An 18,929-nucleotide genomic window follows, 5' to 3' on the forward strand; every position below is an offset into this window, starting at 1 on the left:
CCCTTTAGGTTGCACTTTTTTGTCCTTCATTCTGGGATGGCAGTTTCTTCGGCCAGGATGTTTTAGCTTGATGGACTAAGGTAGAATATTCAAGAATTTCTTTCTAGGTGGCAGCATCTCTCTCTCTCTCTCTCTCTCTCTCTCTCTCTCTCTCTCTCTCTCTCTCTCTCTCTTGATTTCGACCATAGGGTCCTAAGTGTCATTGTTGCTGCACTAAACTAATTGCTTCCTTTACTCCCCAAGGAGGTTGAGACGTTGGAGGAGTGCTTTCCCTGATGAGGAGGCTTGTGAGACAGTAACTTTTATTTTGTGTGCATCCTTCGCCTTCGTCCTTGCTCATTATGAAGCTCCTGTAGTCTTTTGACAGGCATGAAGCTTTTTTCCCCCCCAAGACTGAGTTTCTTTGTAGTTTTGGAGCCTGTCCTGGAAGTAGTTCTTATAGACCAGGCCAGCCTCAAACTCACAGAGATCCACCTGCCTCTGCCTCCCAGGTGCTGGGATTAAAGACGTGTGCCACTGGTGCAGCTAGTTGTGAGACTGTTCATTCAACAGTAGCCATGTGTGACGTGGCTGAATTTTTTTCCTTCAGTACAGTATTCTGCTTTATAATAATTTTGAAAGACAGCAGTTTGGAGTTTTCAGAAATGTTCCTAGGGGTTCTAATAAGTCAAGTATCGTTCCCTTTTCTGTCTCTATGCCCTTAAGGCTGTCCACCTTTCCCCCCTGGCCTTCTCCTGGCTGTCCTGTGATGGACCATTACAAAGCAAAGAGCTGTTTTTGTGCCTGATTGCCTTTTCCCACTTTGGTGGTCTCCTGGGTAAGAGCAGAGTGACAACATTTCATTGGCCCAGGAGCTTGCAAGTTCTGACGCCTTTTGCCTTGCCAATCTTGCAGGTTTTGGTTATCAGTCTGAGCTTGAGTTGAGGGTAGCTGAGGCTGCTCGAAGACAATATAACAAGCTGAAGATGCAGACCAAGGCTGAGATCCGCCAGACTCTTGATCGGCTGCTTGTGGGAGATTTTATTGTAAGTAGCCTTGTGTGATTCTGTTGGGGACAGGAGAAGCAACCATGTTTCCTGATGAGTTCATGACCCGTAGTAAATTGGCTTGCTCATATCAGTTATGCCAACTAGGTGAGATAAAAAGGGGGGGATCCATAATTATATCTGTCGTAAAACAAACAGCTCCACTAGTGGTTAAGAAGATGAGCAATGCTGACCAGATCATGTTTTCCTTGCTCGGAGGCTTCTTTCGAGACTTCCCTGGGTGCCTCTCCAGGCCTCATCTGCAGGTAGTTCACAGAAGAGCCTTCCTCTTGCTGTAGGCAAAGGGTATCCAGTAGAACAGTGCTCAACTTGGGGTGCAGGTTTTGTGGTGCTGTGTACCTGCATAGAGAAAGCCAAGAAGCAGCTTCATTTGTCCAGAAAGGCAGTTTCTGACCATGGGTGTGGTAGCACACTGTCTAGCCATGGCAGTAGATGGAGCTGTTAGACAAGCGTGGCTCCTGTGACCCTGGAGAAGCAGCTGTGGACGAAGTCCAATGCCTAAGGACTTGTGGTGGGGAATGAGGAATTAGTCTTGTTTTCTTGTGTGTGTGTGTGTATGTGTGTTTCAGCATACATTACAGCTATGAGTGCCTTTCTGTTATCTTAAAAATAGGGGGTTCTTTCTTTTTTTCTCTATTTTTATTTTTTTTTGTCTACAGTATATTTGGTCATATTCTTTCTCTCTCCTTCAACTCCTCGCAGATCCTCCCCATATCCCTACTTATTCAACTTCATTTATTTCTCTCTATCTCAAAAAAAAATAAACTTAAACAAATGAAAATTAAGATAAACAACCCAGTAAAACAAGACAAAACAAATACACACGCAAAGCATGGAGTCTGTTTCGTGTTGGTTCACTGCTCTTGGGCATGGGGCCCACTGTGGAGTGTGGTTGATGTACTAAGTGACACTCCAGTAGAGAAAACTGATTTCCTCTTTCCCAGCAGGTATCAATTGCAAATAGCTTCTTGGTTGGGGATGGGATTTTGTCTGGTTTCAACCTGTTCAGGCAGGTCTGGTAGGTACCGGAACAGTCTCTGTGTGTTCCTATATACACCGTCCTGTTGTGCCTGGAAGACTGTTTCCCTAAAGTCATCCACCACCTCTGTGTCTTACAATACTTCTGCCTCCTCCTCTAGAAAGATCCCTGAGTCTTAGGGGAGGGTTTGATAAAGAATCTCCAGGGTTGAACACTCGCGGGTCTGTGTTGTCCAGTTGTGGATCTATGTTAATCACCATCTATGCGAAAAGAAAGCTTCTTGGAGCTGGAGAGATGGTTCAGCGGTTAAGAGCTCTGCCTGCTCTTCTGAAGGTTCTGAGTTCAAGTCCCAGCAACCACATAGTAGCTCACAACCATCTGTAATGAGATCTGGTGCCCTCTTCTGTCCTGCAGGCACACATGCAAACAACACAGTATACAGAATAAAACTTAATAAATAAATAAATGAAAGAAAAAAAGAAAGCTTCTCTGGTGAGGGCTGAGTGATGCACTGTGGGTACAGTAGTAGGACATTAGCTGTCATTTTATTGCTATGTTCCTTTAGCAGAATAGTAGTAAGTTTTCCCTTAGTGCCCATGACCTATTTAGTCTCAGGTTCTTGGCCATTTTGGTAGTGTCAGGTGTGGGTTCCTTATTACATTTATACATAAACTAGCCTTTACCACATACATGTAGTTGAGGCAAATTTTAATCAAAAAGGACAAACCAGTTCATGACATGCTATATTATTTATATTACAAATATGTGAATGTATATTTTCTTTAAGATACTTTAGCATGAAAATTTATTTAATTTTTTTATTTTTGAGACAGTGTTTCTCTGTATAACAACAGCCTTGGCTATCCTGGAACTCACTTTGTAGACCAGGCTATCCTTGAACTCACAGAGATCCACCTGCCTCTGCCTCCCGAGTGCTGGGATTAAGGGAGTGTGCTACCATGCTCAGTGAAAGTTTATGATTACCAATGTCTATGATTAAATAAAAGTGTTTTGATTTCAACATAATTTGTATTTCATAATTTCTATGATACGTCAAATTATTAAGCCTTGTAATTACAAACAAAAGCCATTTTAATTTATGGATCATCAATCACAACAAACAACTCCTCCAATTAGTAATTTGCTAGCTTTTGCTCTCTACTTCAAACATTGGCCTATGGTAATGCCTTTAGCCAACAAGTGTCTTATGTTGCAGTCCTGAGGACTGGCATCCTGGCTGGGTTTCAGGAATGTTTAGATACCTCCACAAAGCTGTTCAGCAGTCACAGTTAACAGTGATAAAATGGAGTAGTCGAGGCAAGCCTCAAACTTTGGTCCTCCTGCCTCTTGAGTTCTGGGGTTACAGCAGGCTGGCAACTGAATTTCATTTTGCCTTCACAGGAGGAAAGCAAGCGGTGGACTGTCCGGCTGGACATTTCTGCCCCTCAGGTGATATTTCCGGATGATTTCACCTTCCAGAATCCTGTGCTGGTTGTTGTGGACCTTGGGAGAATGCTTCTGACCAATACCCAAGGTAGAGTGTCAGTGCGAGGTATCAGAAACCTGCTCAGTGCGTTGTTGGTCAGTCTGAGCTTCACTAAGTAAAGCTGGGCAGAGGTTTGCATAGCACTCTTAAACTTCAAAGTTTGGGGTCTGGAGAGGTGGCTCTGTGGTTAAGAGCACTTGCTGCTTTTACGGAGGACCTGGGTTCAGTTCCTAGCATTCACTTGGTGGATTATAGCCATCCTTAATTCCAGGTCCAGTGGATTTGACACTCTCTCTGCCCTCTCTGGGTGCCAGGCATATATGTGGTGCACTGACATGCATGCAGGCAAAGCATTGGGGGGGGGGGGGAAGAAGCAAAATCCCTTGGAAGTTCTCATGTTGTTTCTTTACTACTAAGGAGATACAACTCACCTTTCAAAATGTCCAGGTCAGCTAGACTGAATCTGAACTCACTGGTAGTCTCTAACGCCTCTTCCCTCTGTTTTGCCAACCAGACTTGGTCTTTTTCTTTTGGCCTCTATCCATTTCTCTGTTCTAAACATTTCATGCTTGTGGAATATTTGAACACATTCCCTTTCATGTCTTGCTTTTTAATTTAATACTTTCAGGGTTTATCCATGTTGTTGTTGTTGTGTGTGTGTGTGTGATCACATTCATTTTCATGGTCTTTGCTTGTCCCTTTATAGATATACCGCGCTTTATTTATCTGTTCTTGGTTAGTAAACATTTGCAGCACCCCCACCCCACCCCTGACGTTGGAATAGTACCACTGCCCACAGTCAGGCTGTGTCTGTGGAGACACAGATCTCAGTTCGCGCCCATGCTCACCCAGGAGTGGATTGCTGGGTTGTGTGGTGGCCTTAGGTTTAACATTTTTAGGGACTACCAACTTACTTTCCTGAATGACTTATATGCCCACTGGTTTATGAAGATTCTCCACATCTTTCTTGTCGCTTGTTACCTTGATTGCAGCCATCTTGGGACTGTGGAGGAGTATCTCTGAGGCTTTCTTTGTCATTCTGTGTGACACTGTACATCTTAGTAAACATTTCCCAGTACTTAGTGCTAGAGATAGAAGGTTAATTTTTTATTTTTAACATTTTGTTTCCTTATATGTGGGGGGGGCATGCATATCATTGCACATGTGACAGCTAGAGAGAACTTTGTGCTGTTGGTTTTCTCCTTCCATCTTTATGTGCTAGATAAGGGTATTGTATGGAGCAAGCACATTCTAGAAGGGAAACAATGAACACTATAACAAAGGGAGATGTGTATAAGTTTGGAGAATGCCATAAGAGAGTTGTGTCAGCAATTCTGCAAGTGACAAGATGTGAAGATGTTGGCAGTAGCTGGTGGCCTCAGCATTCCAGCATGAGCTTTGGGGCTTCTCACACCCTACATTTTTACTCTTTGTGTTTGTTTTTCAATTTAATATGTAGATTCACAATGAGTGAATAGCAGATACACACTGTTGTGCCTGACATTTTCATCCACTCAAAAAACTTCAGTTTGGTAGAAGCTTTCCTTTTCTTCATCATCATCATCATCATCATCATCATCATCATCATCATCATCATCATCATCCAATAATATTATTATTATTTAAGAGCTTATTTAACTTTATTTTATGTGCATTCACATGAAGATGTCAGATCCCATGGAGTTATAGACAATTGTGAGTTGCCATGTGGGTGCTAAGAATTGAGCATGGGTCCTTTGGAAGAGCAGCTATCTTAACCACGGAACCATCTTTACAGCCCCTACCATCCATCCATCCATCCATCCATCCATCCATCCATCCATCTATCTATCTATCTATCTATCTATCTATCTATCTATCTATGTTTTCCAAGACAGGGTTTCTCTGTGAAACAGACCTGACTGTACTGAAACTCACTTTGTAGATCAGGCTGGCCTCAAACGCACAGAGATTCACCTGCCTTGGCCTCCTGAGTTGCTAGGATTAAAGGCATGGGACACCACCATGTGACTGAGATTATTTTTAAAAATTTATTTTTTAATGTATGTTTGTATGAGTTTATATGCACTGCATGTATGTATGAGCCTGAAGAGGCCAGAAAAGGACACCTGATTCCCTGGAACTAGAGTTACAGGTGGTTGTGAATTGCCGTGTGGATGCTGGGTGCCCAACCTGGATCTTCCGCAAGAGCAGAAAGTGCTCCTAAGCTCTGAGCTGTCTTTCCAGCCCTCCTAATTGTAAGAAGGGAAGAAGGGAAGGAAGAAATAGACATTTTACTTACTGTCTTTTTATTTTTCGTTATAGAAGACTCTAGGAGGAAAAGTGGGGATGGGTCAGCCTCTGAAGAGAATCAGTTCAGTGACGATGAATATAAGACCCCTCTTGCCACACCTCCCAGCACCCCCCCTCCAGAGACCAGCAGCAGCAGTGGGGAGAAAGTGCCACCGTTTTCTGGAGTGGAATTCAGCGAGGAACAGCTTCAGGCTCATCTGATGAGCTCACAAATGTATGAAAGGTACTCCTTGACGTTCATGGACCTCCAGGTTATGGTGGGGCGCGTGAGAGACAACTGGAAGCGTGTGCAGGACATCGATGTGGGGCCAACACACGTGGTTGAGAAGTTCAATGTTCACCTACAGTTAGAACGCCGACTGATCTACACGTCAGACCCTAAGTACCCTGGGGCTGTGCTCTCAGGTAATTTACCAGACTTAAAAATCCACATCAATGAAGACAAGATATCTGCTCTAAAGAACTGCTTTGCTCTCCTCACCACGCCTGAAACGAAGCCCTCTGACACCCAGATCAGAGAGAAGATTTTCCCCCAGGAAGGCCCACGAGGAAGCCTGCAGGATTCAGTAATGAACCTGACCCAGAGCATTGTGATGCTAGAGCAGCACACACGGGAGGTGCTGGTGGAGTCACAGCTCCTCCTAGCGGAATTCAAGGTGAACTGCATGCAGCTTGGTGTGGAGAGCAGTGGGCGCTACATCTCTGTGCTCAAGGTGTTCGGCACCAATGCTCACTTTGTGAAGAGGCCCTATGATGCTGAAGTCTCCTTGACTGTTCACGGGTTGCTCCTGGTGGACACCATGCAGACTTATGGTGCTGATTTTGACCTTTTGATGGCTTCCCACAAGAACCTGAGTTTTGATATTCCCACAGGAAGCCTCCGGGATAGCAGGGCCCAGTCTCCTGTCTCTGGACCTAATGTGGCCTTCCTAACTGATGTGGCTACCCTGAACAACCAATCGGCCACTAGTGTTTCCCTGGAGAAAATACTCACCAAAGAACAAGAGTCCCTCATTAAACTGGAGTATCAGTTTGTGAGTTCAGAGTGCCCGTCCATGAACTTGGACAGCACACTGCAGGTGATTTCCCTTCAGGTGAATAACTTGGACATCATCTTAAACCCAGAGACAATTGTGGAGCTCATTGGTTTTCTTCAAAAGTCCTTCCCCAAGGAAAAGGATGACATGAGCCCTCAGCCTCTGATGACTGACCTAGAAAGAAGTTTTAGAGAACAGGGCACGATTCAGTCGACTTATGAGCAGAACACCGAGGTCGCCGTGGAGATCCACAGACTCAACCTCCTGCTGCTTCGGACAGTGGGGCTGGCCGACGGGGAGAGACAGGGCAGGAAAATCGCAACGGCCAGTATTGGTGGCACAAAAGTGAATGTGTCGATGGGCAGCTCGTTTGACATGAGTGGTTCCCTTGGCTGCTTGCAGCTCATGGATTTGACACAAGACAACGTGAAGAACCAGTATGTCGTCAGCATTGGGAATTCCGTAGGCTACGAGAACATTGTCAGCGACATTGGCTATTTTGAAAGTGTGTTTGTCAGGATGGAAGATGCAGCTCTTAGCGAAGCGTTGAGCTTCACGTTTGTAGAGAAATCCAAACAGGAGTGCTTCCTCAACCTGAAGATGGCGTCCTTGCATTATAACCACTCCGCCAAATTCTTGAAGGAGTTGACATTGTCCATGGACGAGCTGGAGGAGAATTTTCGCAGTATGTTGAAAAGTGCAGCTACCAAAGTCACCACAGTGTTAGCCACCAAGACTGCTGAGTACAGTGAGATGGTGTCACTCTTCGAAACCCCGAAGAAGACCCGGGAGCCCTTTGTCTTGGAGGAGAACGAAATCTATGGGTTTGGCCTTCCTTCCCCTCGATCGGACACTGTGAAGCTCATCTTGAACATAAACATTGAGTCTCCAGTTGTTTCTATCCCGCGGAGGCCTGGGAGTCCTGAGCTGCTGGTGGGGCACTTGGGACAGATATTTATCCAGAATTTTGTGGCAGGAGATGAGGAGTCCAGAAGCGACCGCCTGCAGGTGGAGATCAGAGACATTAAGCTCTATGCTTTGAATTGCACTCAGCTGGCGGCCAGAGACAGTGCCGGACCGGAAGTCAGTCGGACGTTTTGCCCGCCCTCTGGGTCTGCCAGTGCCAACAGTCAGGAGGAGGCTCACTTTACACGACATGATTTCTTTGAATCTCTGCATCGAGGCCAAGGTGAGAAGCAGAGCCGAGTTTTGAGTGTGTAGTGTAAAGGTTCTAAAGCCAGCTGCTGTGTGTGTGTGAGCCCCTTTGAGGGTTATCTCTGGATAAGGTGTGGAAAGTCATGGTGCTGTTTTAACAGCTCCAGGGAGGCCTGGCGTGGCTTTACTGTCTCTGTGGACAAAGTAAGAGTGTACTTGAGTGTTGCCCTTTGTTGTTGGCTGAATGCGTTTTCCAGAGGTGCTTCAGTGGACGGATGTAGTGTGACCTCATTTCATACACTCTTTCTATTCTTTTGTTCTAAGGTGTTCATTTCTCTTAGTTAAATATTGCAGCCTTGGGTAGCACAAGAGATGAATGTAAATGGAAGGAAAACTTGCTCTCTGGGTGTTATGATCTTCCATTGCTCTGCTGTCTTCTAACAGGACCCGTGCAGGCTTCAAACAGTGATGTTTTCATGTTTGTATTCTTGGAGCAGACAGTTAGACCCAAGCAGTCCAGCTCCAGAATCAGGGAAGCTGAAGAAACTAATGCCTTTGAAAATGCCTGTGGTTCTCAGAGGTCCTTCACCGATGCATGTGGATTGTGGAGAGCCAGCCTCTGGACTTGAGTGTGCTGGGTGTGCACTTGATCACTCCTGCATTTCATGCTTACCATACAGTTTTCTCTGGAATAAGGTGTTCAGTTAGAGTTATGTCTTAAGGCCTCTTGAGAAGGCTGTTGTCTGTCTGTGAAAGCTAAGGAAGGAGGCAGTCTGGTTTGGAAAATTAGCTTTTATGGCTAAGAGAAATGTAAGAGTCTGTGGCCTTTGAGCTGTTTTGCCAGCTTTGCTATTTCATATTTTGAAGCTGTCAAGCAGAGGATGTCATGAAAATACCTTCTTTTCCCCTCGTGTAAACTTGTCTTGTGGTTCTGCTTGTTGTGAGTCTTTTTTGTTGTTGTTGTTGTTGTTTGTTTTTTGAGACAGGGTTTCTTTGTGTAGCTTTGGTGCCTGTCCTGGAACTCACTCTTTAGAACAGGCTGGCCTCGAATTCTGCCTCCCAAGTGCTGGGATTAAAGGTGTGCGCCACCACCATCTGGCATGTTGTGAGTTTTGGTCTCAGTTATAGACTCAGACCAACCCAGCATCAGAGAATCCCTGGGTTTCATTTTATATACAGGACACTTGATTATCAATAACAAAGCAGGTATTAGTGTTCATGGTCTGTCATTGTTGTTCCCTTCTGCCAGCCTTTCATATCCTGAACAACACCACCATCCAGTTTAAACTGGAGAAGATCCCTATCGAGAGAGAGTCCGAGCTGACTTTTTCCCTCAGTCCAGATGACCTGGGGACATCCAGCATCATGAAGATTGAAGGAAAATTCGTCAACCCAGTTCAGGTAAATAAACACAGGATTGATTTTCAGGTCAGGGCAGTTGAGATCCAATCAGATGGTGTTCCTTGTCTGAGATGTGGGAGGCCTGATGCATTTTAGCTTTTGGAACTTTGTGTATTTAGGACATTTCCAAACCTTTCTGGTCAAGCATCTCTGGTCTCTTAATTTGGCGTCTGAAATGCTCTTAGGTTGGTAACCTTTTGAATGTTGGGTTAGTTATCGGAAAGCGTCAGATTTCTGGGGTATTTTGGATTTCAGATTAGGGACATTTAGTTGGTGTTTAAGTTTTATGCATGTGACTGGTGTGTGTGTGTGTGTGTGTGTGTGTGTGTGTGTGTGTAGTGTACTGTGTATGTGTCTAGTGTCCAAGTAGGCCAGATGAGGGGAACTAGAGTTATGGATGATTGTGAGCTACTATGTGGTTGTGAGGAATTGAAACCAAGTCCTCTGCAAGAGCAGCAAATGCTTTTAATTGCTAAGCCATCTCTTTAGCCCATCTGTATTTATTTTATATTTATATTGTATATAGTACTCAGATTATAATGGTATGTATTTATGTATATTAAACATTGGAAGGAAAATATATGTTGTTCTAATAGACACAGAAGAGCTCTGTAGCCCAGGCTGACTCTGAAATTATAATCCTCCTGACTCAGCCTCCTGAGTGTCAGGATCGTTCATCAACATGGTATCTATCCTTTTGTCATCTCATTTTGTTCCTGGGCAGTGGCTTTCTTCCTGTGTCACAGAGGAAGAAAGTGGATCTCTAATCCCATGCCCAAAAGCCAGTTGCTTCTTCCCAGGAGAAACCGTTTTCACCCCACTTTGTACTCACTTAGACTAACCTGTAGAACAGTGTGATCTGAGCCATTGACAGAATTGGGCCAGATAGCGTGCATGTGTGTGAGCTGTGCATGTACCCATTCTCCTTCATAAGTGACATTTTTTTTCCTTTCTGACTTCACAGTATTAGAGGAAAGAGTAAGGTTAGGAAACACGTGTCCTCAGAATCTTAGGACAGTTGACCATCTGTCAGTGTAGCTGGTGACGAGTTGTCTTTCAGTGGCTCTGGAGTAACCCAGGACCACGCATTTCTATCTCTGTTGGAATATGTGGCTCCTAGGTGTGGGTATTTGGGTGACAAACCTTCCCCAGTTCTCTCTCTAAATTATATTTTTTATTCTACATGTATGGGTGTTTTATGTGCTTGTATGTCTGTGAACCACATGTGTGCCTAGTGCCCACAGAGGCCAGAAGAGGTCATCAACTCCCTTGGGACTGAAGTTGCAGATGGTCAAGAGTATGGTGCTGGGAATTGAACTTGGGTCCTTTGTAAGAGCATCTGTTGTGTGATGTTTTACCCTTTTTGGGCTCTTTAGTCTTTTGACTTTTTTTGGACTTCTCACTACCCAGCTTTCAAATAAATCACACAGGGAGGTTTATTCTTAGTTATGAATAGCTTGGCTTGTTTATAGCCAGCTTTTTTTTTTTTAACTTAAATGATTCCATCTACCTTTTGCTCTTCCCCCCGCCCCCGGCTTTTTCCTTATGTCTGTATATCTTACGTTCAGTCTTAACTCTGGCTGGTTGGTGGCTTGCCCTGATGTTCTTCTCCCTCTTTCTCTCATTGCTCCTCCTCTTCCTCTTTTCTCCTTCTATTTATTCTCTCTGCCTGCCAGCCCCACCTATCCTTGCTCCTGCCTTACTGTTGACCATTCTTCTCTTTAGCCCATCAGGTGTTTTAGACAGGCAAAGAATCACAGCTTCACAGAGGAAAACAAATGCAGCCTAAACAAAAGCAACACACCTTAAAATAGTATTCTACAGCACTGGCTGTTGTTTGTGTCTTTCTGAACGTGTTTCTGCCATGAACTACACAGGCTTCTCTGGATTCTGGGTCTTTTCTTGGCTCTGCTTCTCTTTTGCCTAGACTGTCACCGATGCTGTCATGCACCTCCGGTTACATTCTATCTGTCACACAATGTCTGCATTTGACGAGGGTGTGTAGGTGGAAAGAGCCTGATCTCTTCACTTGTAAAATTCCCTGTCAGTCATTTCTGTTGCTTCATTCCACTAATGAACTCTGTGGGGATGAAGATTAAATTAGGGGTTATAGAACGGTCACTTTCCAAGTCTGTCAAAATTTCTCTATCTATGAGTTGGAATCCCTCTGTTAATTGCCCTTAATTAGTAAAAAAAAAGATGTACTTGAAAATATTTTTAAATAAGAAATTCTAGCTAAAAGAGAGTAAGAAGCTGGGGGTGCAGCTCAGTGACAGTGTTTGCCTATCGTGCACAGGGCTCTGGGCCCCGTCCCAGCTCCAACAACGAACACAGAGAAAAACATAACTGCAGGAGAGCATCATGGTTTGAACAGTACCCACAGTACTGCCTGTCCCGCCGACTCTGCAGTAGTGTACAACCTCACATTCAGTCCTGTGCTGTGCCCACATAGACTCTTGGAAGTCTCCTCCTTGCTTTCTGTAGTTATCAGTGTGGTTAGAAAGAGTAGCTTTGCCTTCTCAAGCATATAAGGAACACTCACATGTTGATGTGCATAGATTATTCTGCAAGAGGCTAGGGAGAGCCTCATGAGTAGAAGTGGGCGGAAAGAAGAAAGGATGAAAAAGAAACGATGGGCCTTGATGCCAGCTCACAGAGAGCCTCTTGGTAAACAGAAACACCAACTGGGAGTTCAGGGTCTGTGTGATAAGAATAGTGTTGGGGACTGGAGAGGTGGCTCAGTGCCTAGGGCTACTCTCTGCTCTCCAGAAGACCTGGGTTAGGTTCCCAGCCTCTATGTTGGGCAGCTGCCATCTGCCTGTAACTTCACTGTGGGGTGGTATATGTGTGTGTGGGGGTGTCTGACCTCCATGAGCGCCTGCACTCCTGTATAGCCCCCCATACACAGAATTACAAATCCATTAAAAAAAATGATTCTGGAGTAACTGGATTGTTCCCTTTGAATGCAGGTGGTGTTAGCCAAGCACGTGTATGAGCAGGTATTACAGACGCTGGACAACCTTGTGTACAGTGAAGATCTGAATAAGTTCGCAACCAGTACCCCATCCTCCCCCTGCCCTGCCTCCCCCTTGCCCCCTCTCAGTTCCTGCGGAGAACCTTCTGTGGCGAGGAAGGACAATGGATTGTTCAGCCACTCCAGCTTCTCTAGCACCTCCCAGAAGTCCTTGTCTGTGAAGGAAGCCAAAGCCTTCACTCAGATTCAGGCCAACTTCTGTATATCAGAGCTGCAGGTTCAGCTGAGTGGGGACCTGACTTTGGGGGCCCAAGGATTGGTGAGCTTGAAGTTTCAGGATTTTGAGGTGGAGTTCAGTAAAGACCATCCGCAGACCTTATCCATTCAGATTGCTCTGCGCTCGCTCCTCATGGAAGACTTACTGGAGAAGAATCCAGACTCCAAGTATAAGAGCCTGATGGTGTCTCGAGGGGCTCCCAAGCCATCTAGCTTATCCCAGAAGGAGTATCTCTCCCAGTCCTGCCCTTTGGTGTCCACTGTGGAGTATCCCGACATGCCCCGGTCTCTCCCTTCCCACATGGAGGAAGCTCCTAATGTCTTTCAGCTGTATCAAAGACCCATCTCCACATCGCGGAAAAAGCAAAAGGAAGTTCAGGAGAACAGCTACCCCCTGACCCCACCTCCTTCTCCCACAGTGGACGAGCCCAAGCTTGCTGGAAAGAATAAATTTGACGATTCCTTGGTCCACATCAATATATTCTTGGTGGATAAAAAACACCCAGAATTCTCTTCTAGTTACAATCGCATTAACCGGAGCGTCGATGTTGACTTTAACTGCTTGGATGTGCTGATCACCCTGCAAACCTGGGTGGTGATTCTGGACTTTTTTGGGATTGGCTCCACTGCAGACAACCATGCCATGAAGGTACCACCCGAGGGCCCTCTACAGAATGTGAAGTCGGAGTCCAGCACTTCCATGGAGTCTGAGCTCCAGGAGCCCGTGAACTCCAAGCTGGATCTCAAGGTATCGTTACACTCTGAAGATGAGTTTGAATCATATCTAAATGTGAGCATTTCCATTTGTCCTGGCAAAGAGCTATGTAGTCTCTGACTGTCTGCTGAGAAATACAGACATTAGTGACATCAATGTCTTGGAAAGGGCTTTGTTGTAAAGTTCATCTGGAGGCAGAGAGCATATGTAGTTTAAGCATCTTGTCTTCCCCCCAGCTATGTGATTCCAGGGAATCCTTTTGTTTTTCTTTTGTTTTCTCACTGCCCGTCCGACATGAGGGCTGTGTGCACCATAAGCCATGAGTCTGTGCACGGTCACAAGCTTCTTCTATGCAACTTCTGTGCATGGCTTCCTTGTTAGTTCCCTACCCTCTCACAGCATCACTGACTGTCATTGGGCTCACCGTAGCGAGCCACAGAGTGCAGTGCGCAAAGTTAGATGGCCTATGGGAGTCCTGGCCCTTGTACTATAACCTGTAGCTGTGGCCTGGGAAATGAGGGACCCTCTTCCTCTCATGCTTTTTCATCAGCAAACTGGGTGTTGTGTTACAGTGCCCGTATAGAGGGTGGTCCCAAGCCTTAATGTGCGACGCTCCACATGGTATATGGCACATAGCAAGTATCCAGTGAATGGTTGCTGTCACAGTTTTCATTATGATATGGATTGCCATGCTTGAAATTTAATCTTGATATTCATAGTGTAAATATTAAAAAAACCCATAGGGGTAGCATTTAAGACTAGATTTAAGGCAGTCTGCTGTGTGATGGAACAGTAGGCAGCTGGTCACTTCTATTTGCCTGGGGAGGAAGGTGTTTATCTGCATGTCTTGGTGCATGGGGTCTTGCATGCACTACTGGGAGCAGCCAGGAAGAGAACTCTATTTCCCCATGTTGGTGTTCTCTTGCTTCTGTAACTCACAGCAGGCTTCACTCCTCTAGAAGGGGACACCTGGGAGGAGAAATGGGGGCATGAGTAGGGTGGGGAGCTGTTCTGTCTCTTACTTAGTTGGCTGAAAAGCCAGCGCTGTCTCTTGCTCAGCGGGTGGTGAACACACTTCTTGGCTGAGCTCTGAGGCTCAGGGGCATTGGGCCTAGCAAGGTGACTGGAAGTGGCAGTGTTCAGCCATTCTATGGTTGCATTTGATATGTTATAAAGGTGGCTCTGCCTCAGGAATCCTTCCCCACTATGGTAAGATGTGGTGCACTCCTGGGGGCTTTGTTTTCACTGCTGCTCTAGGAGCACAGGACCGTATTTATTTTGTTAAAGATTTATTTATTATGTATATAACATTCTGTCTGCATGACAGAAGAGGGCACTAGATCTCATTATAGATGACTGTGAGCCACCATGTGGTTGCTGGGAACTGGACCCAGGAGCTCTGGAAGAGCAGTCAGTACTGTTAACCTCTGAGCCACCTCTCTAGCCCCACAATGTATTTTTTGAGACATGGATTTTTGAACATTTTTATTATGATGGATTTGTAATATATCACAATGGAAGAAATGAGTCATGACCTTCAATATTTCCTCCACTAAAATTCATCATATCACCTGCATTCCCTTTTCACTGGAGTCTTTTAAAGCAGATTCCAGGGCCGTGGAGATTGTCCAGTGGGTGGAGGTGTCTGCTGTTAGGTTTGATGTTTCACATGGTAGCAGGAAAGGTCTGACCCCTGGAAGTTGTCCTTGGACCTCCTTGTGTATACATGCATGCTTACACACACACACACACACACGCGCGCACACACACACACACACACACACACACACACACACACACAGATTTACCTTCACCTTTCCAAGCCTGTCCCCATTCTCACCCATTCTGTCCTGCTGTTTCTTGTTCCCTCATTGACTTGCTTTTTGTTTTGTACCTTGTGTCCTAGGTTCATTCGCTTTCTCTTGTGCTGAGCAAGGCCACCAGTGAGCTGGCTAAAGCAAATGTGTCCAAATTAGTAGCACATGTGGAAATGATTGGTAAGTGGGGCAAAACCAAATACCCACGATCTTGGTAAGTATTCCAACACTCAGCACGAAACTAGTTGTCCTCACACACCAATAAGGTGTACAGCTGTGGCTTGATGGTGGGTATTGGTATGGCTGTCATTTTTGGTAGTGGTCCCAATCCTGGCTTTGGGATCAGCATTGTCTGGATGGCTTATTACAAGGGCAGGTAATGCTACAACTTTCTCCCCGTTCCTCTCCCATCTCATCCCAAGGCCCCTAGCATCTCTCTGTGTAGTGTGCCCAGGTAAATTGTTTTTGTTGTTTAAATTGGGGTAGTTTTGAGAGTGAAATGGGGAGAAATTAATAATTAGATCTGGAAGACAGTCAGGTCAAGAGGCTGTCTGTGGAAAAATGGGACAAGCTCATTTTGTTGGTGCTGAGTAGGGGTGCTGCCAAGAGAAGGTGTGGTTTCTGCAGCAGGGGATGGTAGCAAAGCTGGCCTCTTTCTGGTGGGCTTTTGCAGTTGGAATTCTTACTAGAATACTATGTTCTAAGTGATAGGGTTTATAAAGCATGAGCTCAAACACTGCCCTTCGTGAAGGAATGTGTAATGCAGTAGTGAAGACCAAGATGCTGACACTGTCCTGAAGTCAAGAATATCACCTGGAGAAGAAATTAACTGATACAGAGGTCTTGTGCCTGGCGTTATTTTAGAAAAGCATCCTACAAGAGTGGTCTTTAATAGGGAGAATCATGGCAATTTTGTTAGTAGACATTAAGAATCAAAAAATAAATAGATGCCTTTAAATCCCTGGGGAGCTGACCTGGCCTGCCAGAGGTGTATGTATACCTTGGTGATCATGGTGACAGCTGTGTAAAGTTATGATTGGTTTTGTCCTGTAGAAATAGCAGTTCAGTAACTGCCCTCATGGAAACTCATGGAAGTTTCCATGAGACCAAGCTTCAACTACTAGGGATCCACCTGCCTCTGCCTTCTTAGTACTGGGATTGCGGGAGTACACCAGCCCCTGCACCCTTCCTGGCATTATTGGAAGGACCATTTGATGCTCACGTTCCAGTACACGTGCCCTAGCACCCGTCTCCACCCTCTCACCCCGGCTGTGCCCCTGGCAGCAGCCTCACTTCCAATCTGTGTCAGCACCGTTGTCCCCACGCACAGCTGATTCTCTTCTTTTGTCAAGTCACTGCAAGCCGCTCAGTGTTGCTTGAGCAGCTGACACAGGCACTTCCTCCCTTGTTGTTTTATTCCTGTTATGAATGGACCTTGTGATGGTCCTCTCACTTGTAACCAGGCTCTGGTCTATCTGCAGCTGCCAGTGTATTGTCTTTAAGTTGGAAATGCATTAGTTTGACTTCTTTCCCGTGGTAGATGTGCCTCTTAGTATGCGGTGTTGCTGGCTTGTGTAGACGTTGTCATTTAGACTTGTTCAACTCCTTTAGACTTTGACATTGACACTCTTAGAAATAGCACATCAAAGGTTTTTCTGGGGTCTTGGCATCTGGAAACTTACCTCTGACATTTAGTTTGATTAAAAAGTGGAAGTCTGAGGCAGGTGCACGTCTGTTTTAATTGAGATGCATTAAACACTTTTAGAATTTGTCCATAATTCTGTGTTCTAATTTTAACACTATAGAGGGAGACCTGGCCTTGCAGGGAAGCATTGGGAGCCTGTCCCTGAGTGACCTCACGCCACACGGAGACTTCTACAGAGAGCGCTTCACCACAAGTGGAGAAGAGGCGCTCATCTTCCAGACTTTCAAGTAAAGCACGCATGTCATGTCTTCTCTCACATTCTCCAGCTCTGTCACCATCACTGCTGGTTGGCGCCCCTTTTAAACGCTGTTTTACATGTGTTTATTCTCTGCGTCTCCTACGTGTGTGTATGGAGGTCAGAGGACAGCCTGCAGAGCTGCTGCTCTCCTCCTACCATCTGGGGCTCAAACCTTGCTCACCAAGCTGGTGACAACTCAGTGTTTGAAATTCTTATTGACTATAAAATTAAAAAGCTCTAGCTTGTGAGGAGTCCTGACTTGTACTGAATTTTCTTAAAGAAGATTGGAGATAATTTAGTGTCATGAGCATACGGGATAGGATCGAAATAATCCCAGTTATCAGAAGACACGGTTCTGTCACTTCCTACCACCTTGTTGTGTGACCTGAAGCAACTCACTTTTCCTCTGTCTCTGTAATGGGAGGCCTAAGTTGAACAATCTCTAGCTTCCATATAGCACCGAGCATTCTTGCCTGATTTCAGCCTGAGAGCCCTGCTCACACTGAGTTATGTGAGTGTGCTCTTTTGGCTCAGAAGTGTGACTTAACTGAATTCCTATTGGATTTTGGAAGGTGGCTTTTGGCCTATCTGCTTCCTTTAAAGCATGGTTTTCCTGGATGAGATTTCCAGCTTCTTGAGAGGTATTAGAAAGCGCGGTTGTACAGTCCCGCCCTTCAGTATTCACAGTCAAGGCTTTTGTTCAGCCTTCTCCCAACTTTTAGTGTGCTGAGAAAAATGGTCCCCCCCAAACCATCTGTGGGCTTGGGATGTAGCTTACTGGAAGAGTGCTTGCTAGTTTGTGTAAAGCTCTGGGTTCAGTCTCTAGTGAACCCCCTAAGTTCACTCTCTCCTGGTTTGAGAACTTCTCATTGTGAGGTTGCCACACTCTGCTGAGAATTTGACATATTGTGATTTGCTTATTTTATACATGCCAATGGCATGGTTCTACAACAAAGGAGATGATTAGTGCTATCCCTTAATTCTTTGCTTGATAGAAAGGTGCTTTCTTTGGTAAATACGAATTCTTCCCCCGCTGACTGTGTCCTGTGTAATCATTTCTTTCTTGGCATCACAGTCCATTAGATTCCAAGTGACTGTAAAAGTCCTCTGTTCATCTTTGAATCTACACACGACATGACAGTGTCTACATTCTCTCTGTTTTTCAGAAATCCCCTTTCCCTAGAAGCACTAGTTCTGCTGCTTCCATTTCTCTGTGGCTCCCCAAACCCATATTGTCACAGTCTGTGCCAGGAGCAGCTGCAGTCCCTTACAGCAGGGACTGGGGGGGCTGTGCAAGGGCAGCACTGAGGTGGCGCTGGTGTTTTCTGGAGGTGTAGTGAGTTTGTGCTCAGCAGTGTCCCAGTTTGTACCTTGGGTGTCACGCACCACACTTTTATTTAATGTCCTTATTAAATTATTGACAGGCTTGTTTTAAGGGTTTTCCATTTTAGTACCTAAAGCTAAAGATTGGAGGGGAATCCCTTAAGTCAACTTTAGTTTTCTTCTAATACTCAAATCTTGCAGATGTCTTAGTCCTATTTTTTTTCCTAATTTCCAGATATGGGCAGCCAGACCCGCTGCTCCAGAGAGAGCATGACATCCGTGTGAGCCTCCAGATGGCCTCTGTGCAGTATGTGCACACACAGCGCTTCCAGGCAGAGGTGGTGGCCTTCATCCAGCACTTCACTCAGCTGCAGGATGTCCTAGGGCGCCAGCGAGCTGCTGTTGAGGGCCAGACGGTGGGTAGCCAAGTGGCCTTTTCAAGTTGACTGATCCATAGAACTTTAAAAAAATTGTTTTTTTTTATT

General features: G+C 45.4%; 1 protein-coding gene across 5 annotated transcripts in view; it reads left to right on the forward strand.

The window, feature by feature from the left end:
• The window catches only part of Vps13d (vacuolar protein sorting 13 homolog D), a 221,120-nt gene that overhangs the window by 32,280 nt on the left and 169,911 nt on the right, over positions 1-18,929 (forward strand). For 4 of the 5 annotated variants that reach the window (XM_050153110.1, XM_050153115.1, XM_050153113.1 and 1 more), the window contains exons 17-24: positions 895-1,025; positions 3,427-3,559; positions 5,816-8,029; positions 9,245-9,396; positions 12,366-13,394; positions 15,268-15,358; positions 16,984-17,110; positions 18,680-18,860. In XM_050153110.1, coding sequence (XP_050009067.1) covers positions 895-1,025; positions 3,427-3,559; positions 5,816-8,029; positions 9,245-9,396; positions 12,366-13,394; positions 15,268-15,358; positions 16,984-17,110; positions 18,680-18,860 — 4,058 coding nt within the window. The remainder of the gene's footprint in view (positions 1-894; positions 1,026-3,426; positions 3,560-5,815; positions 8,030-9,244; positions 9,397-12,365; positions 13,395-15,267; positions 15,359-16,983; positions 17,111-18,679; positions 18,861-18,929) is intronic. The other variant, XM_050153112.1, reaches the window with a different exon arrangement.

This window comes from Alexandromys fortis, unplaced genomic scaffold, assembly GCF_014885135.2.
Source record: "Alexandromys fortis isolate MF-2015 unplaced genomic scaffold, M_Fortis_MF-2015_v1.1 scaffold_88, whole genome shotgun sequence".
In the NCBI taxonomy this organism is placed as follows: domain Eukaryota; kingdom Metazoa; phylum Chordata; class Mammalia; order Rodentia; family Cricetidae; genus Alexandromys; species Alexandromys fortis.